The 12,325-nt window shown below is 39.4% G+C and overlaps 1 protein-coding gene across 2 annotated transcripts in view; it reads right to left on the bottom strand.

Moving 5' to 3' along the window:
* rem2 (RAS (RAD and GEM)-like GTP binding 2) overlaps positions 1 to 11,863 on the bottom strand; it is a 38,238-nt gene extending 26,375 nt beyond the window's left edge. For both annotated transcript variants that reach the window (XM_017473269.3, XM_017473270.3), the window contains exons 1-3: positions 11,535 to 11,863; positions 7,838 to 8,162; positions 5,217 to 5,290 (exon numbers count right to left, since the gene is read on the bottom strand). In XM_017473269.3, the coding sequence (XP_017328758.1) occupies positions 5,217 to 5,290; positions 7,838 to 8,162; positions 11,535 to 11,546 (411 nt within the window). In that variant the 5' untranslated portion in view covers positions 11,547 to 11,863. The remainder of the gene's footprint in view (positions 1 to 5,216; positions 5,291 to 7,837; positions 8,163 to 11,534) is intronic.
* Between the last annotated feature and the right edge of the window lie 462 nt (positions 11,864 to 12,325).

Below are 12,325 nucleotides of genomic sequence, written 5' to 3'. Positions count from 1 at the left end.
GTGGAAAGTGAAAATGGCAGCATTACAAACCTGCTGGAGCATCAATGCGATACACAGTATCTAGTGATGCGATTCTCATGCCTCAGAAAGTCATTGGCTTCAGAATAATTTGCGTCTACAGTCAATTTAAAGGAATGTAAATTTGAATGAGAATTTCCTTTTGGATTCGTGAAATGGTGACCATGTACATAAAAGCCAGTTTCTACATACATTTCCTTCTGGTGAAGAAGGCTATTTGCATTTCTCTTGAATTTACTGTTCATTACACTTCAATGCCAAATGTTGCCCTCGAGTGGGTGGAAAGACATTGGCATGCTGTTAGATGGATGGAGGGGTCGATAGAGAAGGGGTGGATCTGAAGAGAATGATGAGACAGAGCGAGCAGGTCCAGTCATTGCTCACTCTCAGCTCTGAAGTATATCCAATACCTGGAATCATTCAATCTTACTAGCTCTTTACTATCCCAAAGACATTTGGGTTTGCGATCAAAAGATGGATATGAGACGATAGTTTAGGATTTCAGCTTTTACAGTATTTCCTGGTATTTACATCTAGATGTGTTAAACCACAACAATCATAGAACTTTTTGTACCAGACCACCCAAGTTTTAGGTGAGCAAAAGTATAGGAATAGATAAGTCAAAGTAAATTAAAGTAAATAACACTTAATATTTGGTTGCATATCCCTTGTTTGCAAGAACTACATCAAGCCTGTGACCTATTGACATCACCAAATTGTTGGTTTCTTCTTCTGTGATGCTTTCAGCTGTTGCTTGTTTTGGGAGGTTTCTCCCCAGAGTCTCCTCTTCGGGTGATGAAATGCTGCTCAATTAGGTTAAGGTCTGGTGATTGGCTTGGCCAGTCTAAAACCTTCCACTTTTCCCCGTGATAAAGTCCTTTGTTAAGTTGGCAGTATGTTTTTCATCATTGTTTTTCTGCATGATAAAGTTCCTCCCGATTAATTTGGATGCATTTCTCTGTTAACTGTTTCTCTCAAAGTGTTCCTGTAAACTTCGGAATTCATTCTACCATCATAAGTTACATCATCAATAAAGATTAGTGAGCCTGTTCCAGAAGCAGCCGTGCAAGCCCAAGCCATGACACTACCTCCACCAGGTTTCACAGATGAGCTTGCATGCTTTGGATCATGAGCGGATCATGGTGGCTTATCCTTTTTAATGGCAAATGCAGTCTTCACAGGTGAAACTGAAGGCTAAAACTAGGGATGCACCAAATGTTCGGCAACTGAAATTAGTATAATAAGTGAAAAGGCCGAATAAATTTGACCGAACAATGACACGTTTGATGACACGACCAAATAGCCTAGCAACCAGAGTGAGACGCGCGAACGTCACAATCTCCCCTTCTGGCAGCGCGTTCGGAGCAGTGAGGGGGCGCATGCGTGCACAAGTTACGTGCACGAGTGCTCAGCGAGCGCATGCTCTTCGAATGTTGACAACCGTCACATTGTTTACTGTGGACAAGTGCATTTGTTTTGTTTCTGTTCTGTCTCCTCCCTGTTTTGTCATTGGTTGTTGTTCGGGGGTGTGGCTTTATTGTTTTCAGCAGCCACCGCTCGCGTCCCTGTACACCCTGAACTGACTTGAATGTGGGATAGCAGAGAAGCTACTTTTCATAAAGAAGAACCTGCCACTTTTCTTAAAGAGGCAGGCATATGTCTAGGACAATTATTCATTTGTTGTGGGTCCATCCACTTTTTTGCACTCTTGTCAATGCACTTTTTAATGCACTTTTTTGTTGTAGGCTACAGAGTGTTACATTCTTTCAGCAGTCAGTTATAGGCCTAACATCGGCTATTCAAGGGGGGTTCAAAGATGACCACATAAAAATATTTTTATTTTACTAATTTATTTATTTAAAGTTATATTGTGCCTTGTTGGTAGCCTATACCTGCTGGAATGAAAAAAAAATGTTTAGCGTTAAATAAATATTTTACTAATAATAAAAGTTTTTGTAATCGATTTTTTCCTTTGAAAAGCAAGACAAAATAGTAAAAAGCACATTTTGACTATTTAATTTATGCAATTGTGGAAAAAAATGGCAAAATAAATGGAGAAACATGTTCGTATTTGGCCCACGGCCAAGTTTTTCATTATATTCCGTTTCGGCTTCGGCCAAGAATTTTCATTTTGGTGCATCCCTAGCTAAACCCAAGAGTAGATGTTCAGAGCTATTTATTGTTTTAACAAGCAATCTAACAGAACACACCTGGGTAACAAATGACGTGTTCCAATATTTTGCTCGCCCACAAATGGGTCGTCTGATACAAAATGTGCCATGTTCTATGTCGTTTAACACGTCTACAAATAAATGTAATAAAAGGTGAAATTCTAAACTCTCTTCTCATATTCATCTTTTGATCAACAAATGAATTGGCCTTGCTGTTCCACTAGTTACAGTGAGGACTGTAGTTCCACAGAGTTATTACTTCACTTAGTGGTCAAAAAACGGGAACTACAACAAGCACTAATAGAGGCCCATTAGGGTAGGAACCACGCTGCCCTGTGACAGGGTCATTCAATACTCAGCTTTATAGCAAACAGTCAGAATTAAATCTAATATATTTCCGAAAACAACGTTGAAAGTGCAGCAATTTTCTCAATTCTCTGCACATTATTTATGTCCAAACGCTTGCCTCAATTGCTGAACAATCTGAACAATGTGGTGATTTCATCAGGAACACATTTCAACAGGAACACACACAGGTTCAGGTAATGGGGTTATTCCTTCATGTTCTGCTAAGACAGCAATTATTTACGGCCTCATCCATCAGCTCCTGGGTAATCTGTTTAAAACGTGGCCTCATATCCTCTAGAGGTGACATATACACACACCCACACAAAACACACACACACACACACCCCTTTTTGTCTCCTGGGCAATCTGATCCCCCCCCCCAAAGGGAATAAGCCTGGTCAGGTGTTTTATCTCATCCTGTCCTGAAAAAAATGCATTAAGATCCACCATAATGTAACTGAAGCATTATTTACATTTATCCCACAACACTGTTGAAAACTTTGATTCTTTTCAGATTGTTGATTAATTTTCTATAGCAGCAGCTCTGACAGCAGTTCCAGCTGCAAGGCAATTCACGGTTTAATATTAATGCACTTGTTCAAATACTGTATATAACACAGTTATATGTACACACTTACAGCTTTCTATAGTAACAGCTTGTACACTTGTTTGGCAGATACGCCACGTAATTGAAGTTTTACAAAAAATCTCAAATGCCAAATAACATTTGAATGAGTAAAGAAACACTCATTGTGCCCACCCTCATTTCCACCCATGTACACAACGCTCCACCCCAAAACATATGGTGGTTCAACTAGAGTTACCATTAGTGAGGACTGTCTTGACATCACATTTAAGCATGCTCAGCCTCTATTAACATGCAACTTCTCCTCGTAATGATTTACCTATTAGGAGGTGAAAGGGTGTTGGGGCGTGGCTATAAAATGACGGACTAGAGGCCAATCCAAATGTGAGTAAACATTCCGGACCTGCAGGCGTGTTTCCAAACGTGTTTGTTCCTAGACAATGGCTTCAAGCCCCAGTACTGTTTTTTTTTATTATTTCTACACAAGTCTCCACATTTGTTTGTACTAGTAAGAAATGAAAAATATTGGCTATCGCACCTTTAATAAAGAAAGAAATAACTGTCAAAGATTATTTAAGGACGTTTTCTGTAAGGAGACGTTCATTTAACATTTATAGGAGGAGTGTCTGGTGCCAGAGACGTTTTTTTTTAATGTGGCAAAGTGGTTCCATGCATTTTTTTATTATTAACTTAACATTAATGACTTATGCTATATGCCTGCTATATTACATAAGTGATTACAAAGGCACTGACCTGTTTCGCAGATGTTCCGCTACATTACATGTAATTATAAATGGATAAAAACAACAACATTGTTATATATATATATATATATATATATATATATATATATATATATATATACACACATACATACATACATACATACATACATATATACATATACATATATATATATATATATATATATATATATATATATATATATATATATATATATATATATATATATATATATATATATAAATATAAATATAAGAGGAATAAAACAGTTCTGCATGTTCTGTTATAGGAAACGAATCGCTTTGTGGTGGTAAGAGTAACTAACTCATGCCAAGCTGCCTCTGATTATTTTCCTAAAACAGCATGCCCCATTGTGTTTTATGCCTTATTCAATTATAATTAATGATCAGGATCCTCATCCTCATGAGGTGAATTTGGTGTAGGTCTAAGGAGGGTTAGCAAACTGCAGCTGTGAAGAGAAAGATTTGTCTTTCCTCTCTGCTAACAGATTGCCTGGAACAAAACAAATGTATGAAGATTGAAAAGGAAACGGGAGTAACTAGAATTCTCGGTTGAGTAAAGAATCACGGACTGGACTAATCATAGACTAATCACAGAGTATCAGATGTATAAGCGAGTGCAAAACAAGCATGTGCGACTGCGCGATTATTATGCAGTTGTATAAGTGTGAGTTTGAACCTGATGCGTTCGAAAGTATCTCTGCATATTGCGTCGTGATTAATGTGGTGCATTTGTGTTGCTCCCGAACGTAAAAATTCTGAAGGCAGGAAGCTTGCTTTGCAGCCTGCCAGGATGTAATTAGTTGTGTTTGGCTTGAGTCCGACCCTTGATTTCGCCGAGATAAAAACGTACTAATGGCTCCCGGCTTTCTCTGTAACATAAGTGGAACGGATTACGCGGGAAAGAAACAAAGAAAAACTATTTCTTCTAAAGGAAACAGGCCTGCTGCAGCCTCAGGGGGGTAGGGGGGGTGCCGTTTCACAGAACACAGTAAACAGTTTCGCATTAAAAACTCCTCAACCAGGAGTAAAACGTAAGCTCCCTTATTCTGACACTTCAACATGGTGTTCAAAGCTGCATTTAAAACAATCTGCTTGTGATACTTTGAGCCTTAGACATCCGCGAGTGTTCTCTCTCTTCCCTATTCCAACGCAGCACTCGTCAGTTTCTGTCTGCCCGCTCCACATGAATATTGAAGTGACTGTGTTAAATAAACATGTGTCAATGAGTGTCACTGTTAATGCAGGCAGAGTCAGTGAAACACACAAAGCAGTGTGTGATCAGGTTTACTTTAATTGTGTAAGTGTTTGTGTGCATGTATGACTCACCTGTTTCCAGTTGTCATACACCAAGATTGAGCTATCCTCGTCATCTACCGTCACCCTTCGCAGATATCCTTCATCTACAAAATAAACAACAGATTGATCATCACACTTCTGCGATTCATTTTACTTTTAAATACGGAATAAAACATGAGGGGCTGAAGTGTTTATTATTAATCAATTTTTTTTTAGCCATTTATAGCTACATTTTTAAAAGTTGTTCATTATTGACAAATTACTTTTTTTTTTACATTAAGTGCAAAAATTGCAGTAACTCCTCACCGATTATATCATCTGAAGCTAATCAAGATTCACGTGAATTTACACAAACTCTCCCGACTTTAATCCAGTAGAAATGTGGAAGGACCTGAAGCATGCAGTTCATGTGAGGAAACCCACCAACATGCCAGAGTTGAAGCTGTTCTGTACTGAGGAATGGGCTAAAATTCCTTCGAGCCGACATGCAGGACCGCTCAAATGTTTAGTTGCAGTTATTCTTGCACAAGGGGGTCATACCAGATACTGAAAGCAAAAGGTTCACACTTTTGCCACTCACGAATTTGTAATACTGGATCATTTGCCTCAATAAATAAATAACCAAGTATAATATTTTTGTCTCGTTTGTTTCTTTATCTACTTTTAGGACTTGTGTGAAAATCTGATGAAATTTTAGGTCATTTATGCAGAAATCTAGAAAATTCGAAAGGGTTCACAAACTTTCAAGCACTGGTGGGGATGTACAATCACAGAGCATTGTGCTCAGCACCTTGTTTAGCTCCACAGAGTTATTATTGTATTTAGTGGTCAATAATGGGAACTACAAAAAGCGCTAATAGAGGGGGAGGAGCAGCAGACAGGGCTGTTAATGACAGGTTTATACAATACTCAGCTGCCAGAGCGATCTTCTTTTACAGCGAATAATCAGAATGAACCCTTTCCCACATTTAAAGCTCCTTTTTCATATTTTTATATTTAATCACCTCCAAATCATTTGAGAGCACGACTGCAGATTAGCATAAACTTCTGTAACTCGCTAGACAATTTGTCGTTCTCAATTTTTACAAACTTTCTACATAAAATTTGTAAAAAAAAAAAAAAGGCAAAAAAAACAAAAGTGACTTTTATTAATTAAAATTTGTAAAAATTTGATTTTTTGTTTGTATTTTTGCTTCTTCTTTTTTTTTTTTATACCTCTTTGCATCATGCAACAGTACTAATTTTTGTATGTTCATAAATAACATTTTCTAAAAGTTTGTCTTTTTAAAATATTTTTTATTATTTATTTATTTATTATTTAGACACACACTCAAAATTCATGCATCATGCAATATGAGGTTTAAAAAAAAAGAAAATCGAAAGAATCTGAAAATAGGCATGAATCATTTATATGTGAAAGGGTTAAATCGAATACACTTACTCAAACAAAGGCCAAATGTAAGTACAGAGATTTTCTTTATTCTATGCTGCAATTCCATCACCAGTTAAAAAAAAAAAAAAACAACAACAACAAAAAACAAATCAAAAAAAGACTTTCCCATGACCGTTACAAAGCACAGTCACCGGAGACTCCTTCCGTAAATGTTCACCATATCAACAAATATATGTTTTTCTTTGTTAAATATGCAAATAAATATTTAGTGTTGCTTTGTTTTGCAGCCCGCAGTGCAAGTCCCTGTGTATTAAAACGAACATGTTAACGTTAACCTGCGATTCGCCTTGCGGCTGGAACTGCTGTTACGGAAAATTAATCAGATTGAAAAGGGTATAAAAAGGCTACCAAGTTCTGCTGGGGGGGAAAAAAGCACAGTTATCTCTCACCAAGTTAAACGCATTAGACAGATGGAAGTCTCCGAGTAGATGAATGCCACTGGCTACTGCAAGCTCTTTTCTCACTGCATGTGTGTCAAATGAGGGCCAGCATACATTAACAAACAGGACGGCTGCGGGTGAGGCTTTGACTCGAGAAACGGTCTTTCTAAGATATCATTATTTTAAGCGAATTACTGTAAAATGAATATACTGTGATAATATACAGATTTAATTTAATCTACATTTCAAAGCAGTCGTTCACATATTTTTTACCGTGGACTTTTGCAAGGTGCCGACACTGGAGGCTCCTTCCATAAATGCAAAATAAACGTGTCTTCACAGAAAACTTCACCATGTTGTAAACTGCACACGTATCAGAGCAAGTGCATCCATATAAGCCTGCCAGAGCTGCTGTTATACTGTAGAAATGAATCAGCATCTTCTGACCAATCGGAATCGAGAATGTCGCATCGGCCTTGTGACTCCAGAAGCGATCACTGGTAGGTTTAAAGGGGTAGCCAATGGAATATCATGTCTGCGTCAGTATCGCCTATCAATTTAAAAAGTGCTATTCATAATGATTATGTGATTTCTTGTCAGGGTGTTTATATATAAATGAGTGCGCCTTTTCATCTTCATATGTCGATGCGGAAAAGAAAACCTGAGAGGTAGAGGCAGTTTAAGGTGTGTTTATGATAAGCTTTTCATTCAAACAGAGCTCCAATTGAGTGAAGATGTGAGACAATGACTTGGAAGACCGAACCATGGAGGTCACAAATAGGTGGGGTAAGACAGCAAAACAAGGAAAATATCTTTACCGCTTGCTTGTGTTTCAGAGTCTACTGAAAGTGATCTGTCAGACAGACCAGCGAGAGAGAGGGCCAGTGACGATTTGCCCACTCCGTTCTGCCCTAACAGGACAATCCGCAGTGGCCCACGGTACTTTTGCTCTGGAGCCTTAAGAAGGAGCGGTGCATCTTGAGCGTCACTAGTGCCAAAGGATGGAGCAGAAGGCTCATCGAGCCCCGGCATCCAATCATAATCCTCAGAGACGGCTTCCTCTCGCCTTAACAGGTGCTTGATAGGTAGCGGGGTGCTTCCTCTGCGAAGTGGAGGTGCAGTGGATAAAGTCAAGCCATAAGCCTGTAAAGCACAGGAACAAGAGTGACAAAACTGTAAAGTGACATGTTACACCCTAAAAAGAAGAGTTATATTCAGAACAGGAATTGTGGATTGCTTCTATAATCTATACACTATGCAAATGCAGTGGTGTGAAATTTTTTTTTTTATTTGCCCTCATCCTGATTCTTCTGTTTTTGTGTATTTCTCATACTAAATTGTTTCAGAAATAAAAACAAAATCTAAGATAAAGATAAAACAAAGGTGAACTGAGTAAACACACAATACAATTTTTAAATGAAATTGCTATTTATTTAAGTAAAAAAAGTTATCCAATAACTACTGGTCCTGTGTGAAAATGTATTTGCCCCTATATAATTCCCCAAATCTATAAAACTGTATTGATAATGGGGTTCAGCTGGACTAGACACAACCAGGCCTGATTACTGCAAACCCTGTTCAATCAAATCAACACTTAAATAGAACTTTTTCAACAGCATGAAGTTGGTTAAAAGGTCTTACTCAGTAACACACTATGGAAGAATGTGACTGAAATACATCAGTCTGGGAAGGGTTACAAAGCTATTTCAAAGGCTCTATGACTCCAAAGAACCACAGTGAGAGCAATTATCTCCAAATGGAAAAACTCTGCACAGTAGTGAACCTTCCCAGAAGTGTCCGACCTTCAAAAATTCCTCCAAAAGCACAGCAACAACCCATCCAGGAAGTCACAAAAGAGCCAAGAACAACATGAAAGGTACTACAGGTCCCTCTTGCATCAATAAAGGTCACTGTTCATGACTCCACTATCAGAAAGACACTGGGCAAAAATGGCTCCATGGAAGAGAGGCGAGGTGAAAACCACTGCTAACCCAGAAGAATATTAAGACTCGTCTGAATTTTGCCAAAATACACCTTAATGATCCTCAAAGCGTTTGGGAGAATGTTCTGTGGATTGACGAGTTGAAAGTGGAACTGTTTGGAAGACAGGGGTCCCGTTATATCTGGCTTAAACCAAACACAGAATTCCACAAAAAGATCATCATACCTACGGTCAAGCATGGTGGTGGAAGTGTGATGGTGTGGGGGTGCTTTGCTGTTTCAGGGCCTGGGCAACTTGCAATAATTGAGGGAAACATGAATTCTGCTCTCTACCAGAAAATCCTAAAGGAGAATGTCCAATCTTCAGTCCGTAAATTCAAGCTCAAGCACAACTGGATCATGAAGAAAGACAATGATCCAAAGCACAGGGGTAAATCCTAGTCCCAGGAGTAAGTGAAAGACTGATCTCCAGTTATCAGAAGCATTTGGTTGCAGTTATTGCTGCTAAAGGTGGCACAACCAGATTTTAAGTTTAAGGGGGAAATTAGTTTTGCACAAAAGATATGCATAAAACGAGATATGCACAAAACGAGAATAATTCACAGCACTGTAAAAAGCAATCACACATTTAATGACTGACTCAGTGTACGATCGGAGTGGAAAGACGTCTCGAAATTAGGAAGGAGAGGGATGTTTTTCTTGCATATGGGCGCCAGCAAAAGCTGGAGGCCACTTTCTATTTCTGTTTTGCAATTTTACTAGGGGAATTCACTGGCAAGCTGCAAACACAAGAATCTAAAATCAATCAGACAGTCACTCCAATGGGATATGGTGAGCTGTGTACATGGATTACATGGAAGTGGAAATAGGTCAAAACAGCGTGTGTCCGTCTTAAAACACACACACACACACACACACACACACACACACACACAGAAAATCTATAAGTATGAACTGGGTTGACAAATAGGCTCCATAGCTGACGCTTTTTTACCTTTAAACAGTAATCAGGTCCCTAGAAGCACTTAGTGTGAGCACCAAGTCACACCTGCCATTAATATTAATACAGCAATTATCCAAGCGGTGGTGCTGTGTGTGTACTGGGAACTGAGTTAGGTCAACCTACCACCAATACACACACACACACACACACACACACACACACACACACACACACACACAGACAGACCCAATTATACTAATAGTAATAGACTAATGAATTAATCTTGGTCTATTGCAAGGAGGATGCTGAGACAAAGTCATGCATACTGTACTGCAAAACAGCAAATGAAGCCAACATACAGTAATCAGTATAACTTAAAACAGCATGTCTGTATAACTTACACTCTCTCACTCTGCACTCTCACAATGCATAAAATCATGAACAGGTTAAAAGTGCATTAGTGTAGGTAAGATTAGGTCTCTAGGTTCAACATTTCAATCTTGGGTGGAGTATAGTGTCTATAATAAGACTGACCAGATTCACACCCAACCAAATACAAGCATTCTGGACTGGAAGTGGCTAAGGCATGGCTTAATCCATGGGTTTCTACATATCTTCCAGGTTATTTTCACAAGTGAGGAATAACAATAACAATAATAATAATAATAATAATAATAATAATAATAATAATAATAACAATAATAAGAATTATTATTATTATTATAATCCATCTTCTATACTGCTTATCCTTCAAAGTCACAGGGAACCTGGAACCTATCACAGGGAGCATCGGGCACAAGGCAGGGTACACCCTGGACCGGGCTCCAATCCATCGTAAGCTACAATCACATACACATTCACACACTACGGACACTTTGGACATGCCAATCAGCCTACCGTGCATGTCTTTGGACTGGGGGAGGAAACCGAAGTACCCAGAGGAAACCTTGTAGCACGGGGAGAACATGAAAACTCCACGCACACAGGGCCGTGGTGGGAACCAAACCCTGGAGGTGTGAGGCGCACGTGCTAAGTATATTATTATTATTATTATTATTATTATTATTATTATTAATAATAATAATAATAATAATAATAATATTTTTAATCAACTATTGCACCTTTAATGTTCACATCAAACATCAGAATGTGATTTCAGTCACTTGGAGCGTCGCGTGGTTTTTTGGGTGCCAGGTTGCTTATTTGAGAATCTGCTGATCTCCTGGGATTTGTTCTACAGCATTCTTCAACCGAGTGACAGTTCTGTGAATAGAAACGCCTTGTGCATGAGAGAGATCTTACTGTAGGAGAGTGTCCAGGCTGCTTCGAGCTGACAGAAAGGTTACTACACTACGTCATACAGTATAACCACTCTTTACAACTGTGGTGAGCAGAAAAGCATCTCAGAATACACAGCAGACCAAATCAGGTTTGTATTCCTGTCAGTCAAGGACAGAAACCTAAAACTAATACATGATGATGATGATGATGATCATAATACACACACACACACACACACATCACTGAAATCACACTAATCCGTGTGTGTGGAGAAAGAGAGTGACAGAAGGCACAGCTCGGCTCAGGGTGTGTGCAATAAACATGGCATGATGGTGTTATGGTGCTCTTACCTGCTCCGACATGGTGTTCGGTTCATGTGCTCTCACAGAGGCACTCCTTCACCAGCGCGAGCTCCACGCACGACATGACATGCCAGCACGCATCCTCCGGTGTGGGAATTTCTTTTCGTTTTTCCTTTTCTTTTGTGCAAATGTGCTACCGCATGCCTGTTTCTAAATCGCGAAACTGCCGACGGAGCAGAAACAGCGACGGTACGTGAACCGATTGTGTGGCGCGAGGCTGGGCGCGAGCACCTCGACCTCCCAGATAGCGCGTCTCAAACGTCAGCTCGCGCACTACACCTGGCTAATCCTGGGTAAAGCCTTTGTAGCGGTTCCAAAGTTCCACCCACTTCACCGGTTCAGCCAAACAGCGCGAACGAGTACCTGCCCTGCTCTCCGTCTGGGGCGGAGCAAATCAATCATGACCACGCCCCCTCGTCTAGTTTGGGTTTAGCTCGCCTGAGGCGTTCAACACACCTCCTTGATACACATGAACAGTATAGCAAGGTGCCAGCATTGTTTTCATCGTCCTGGTGACTTAAAACATAAAGTTTTTTTTCAGAATTTTATTGCGGGTATATAGGATAGTGGGCCTTTTGTGGTCAATGTGGTCAAAAGTTTGTGGACACCTAACTGTCAGTTAATATAATAGAGGAAGCACAATTATCTATTATGGACAGTAGGGACTAGTATGGTGGAGGCTCCATATAATCTATGACTAATAATAAACGCAGCTAATCAATTTTACTGTACCAAGACAGCGAAAATAACCTTTCTAATGGTTTCCACTACAAATACCA

The sequence above is a fragment of the Ictalurus punctatus genome, chromosome 7 (assembly GCF_001660625.3).
Source record: "Ictalurus punctatus breed USDA103 chromosome 7, Coco_2.0, whole genome shotgun sequence".
NCBI lineage: Eukaryota > Metazoa > Chordata > Actinopteri > Siluriformes > Ictaluridae > Ictalurus > Ictalurus punctatus.
This window is presented reverse-complemented; position numbering and strand designations above follow the sequence as displayed.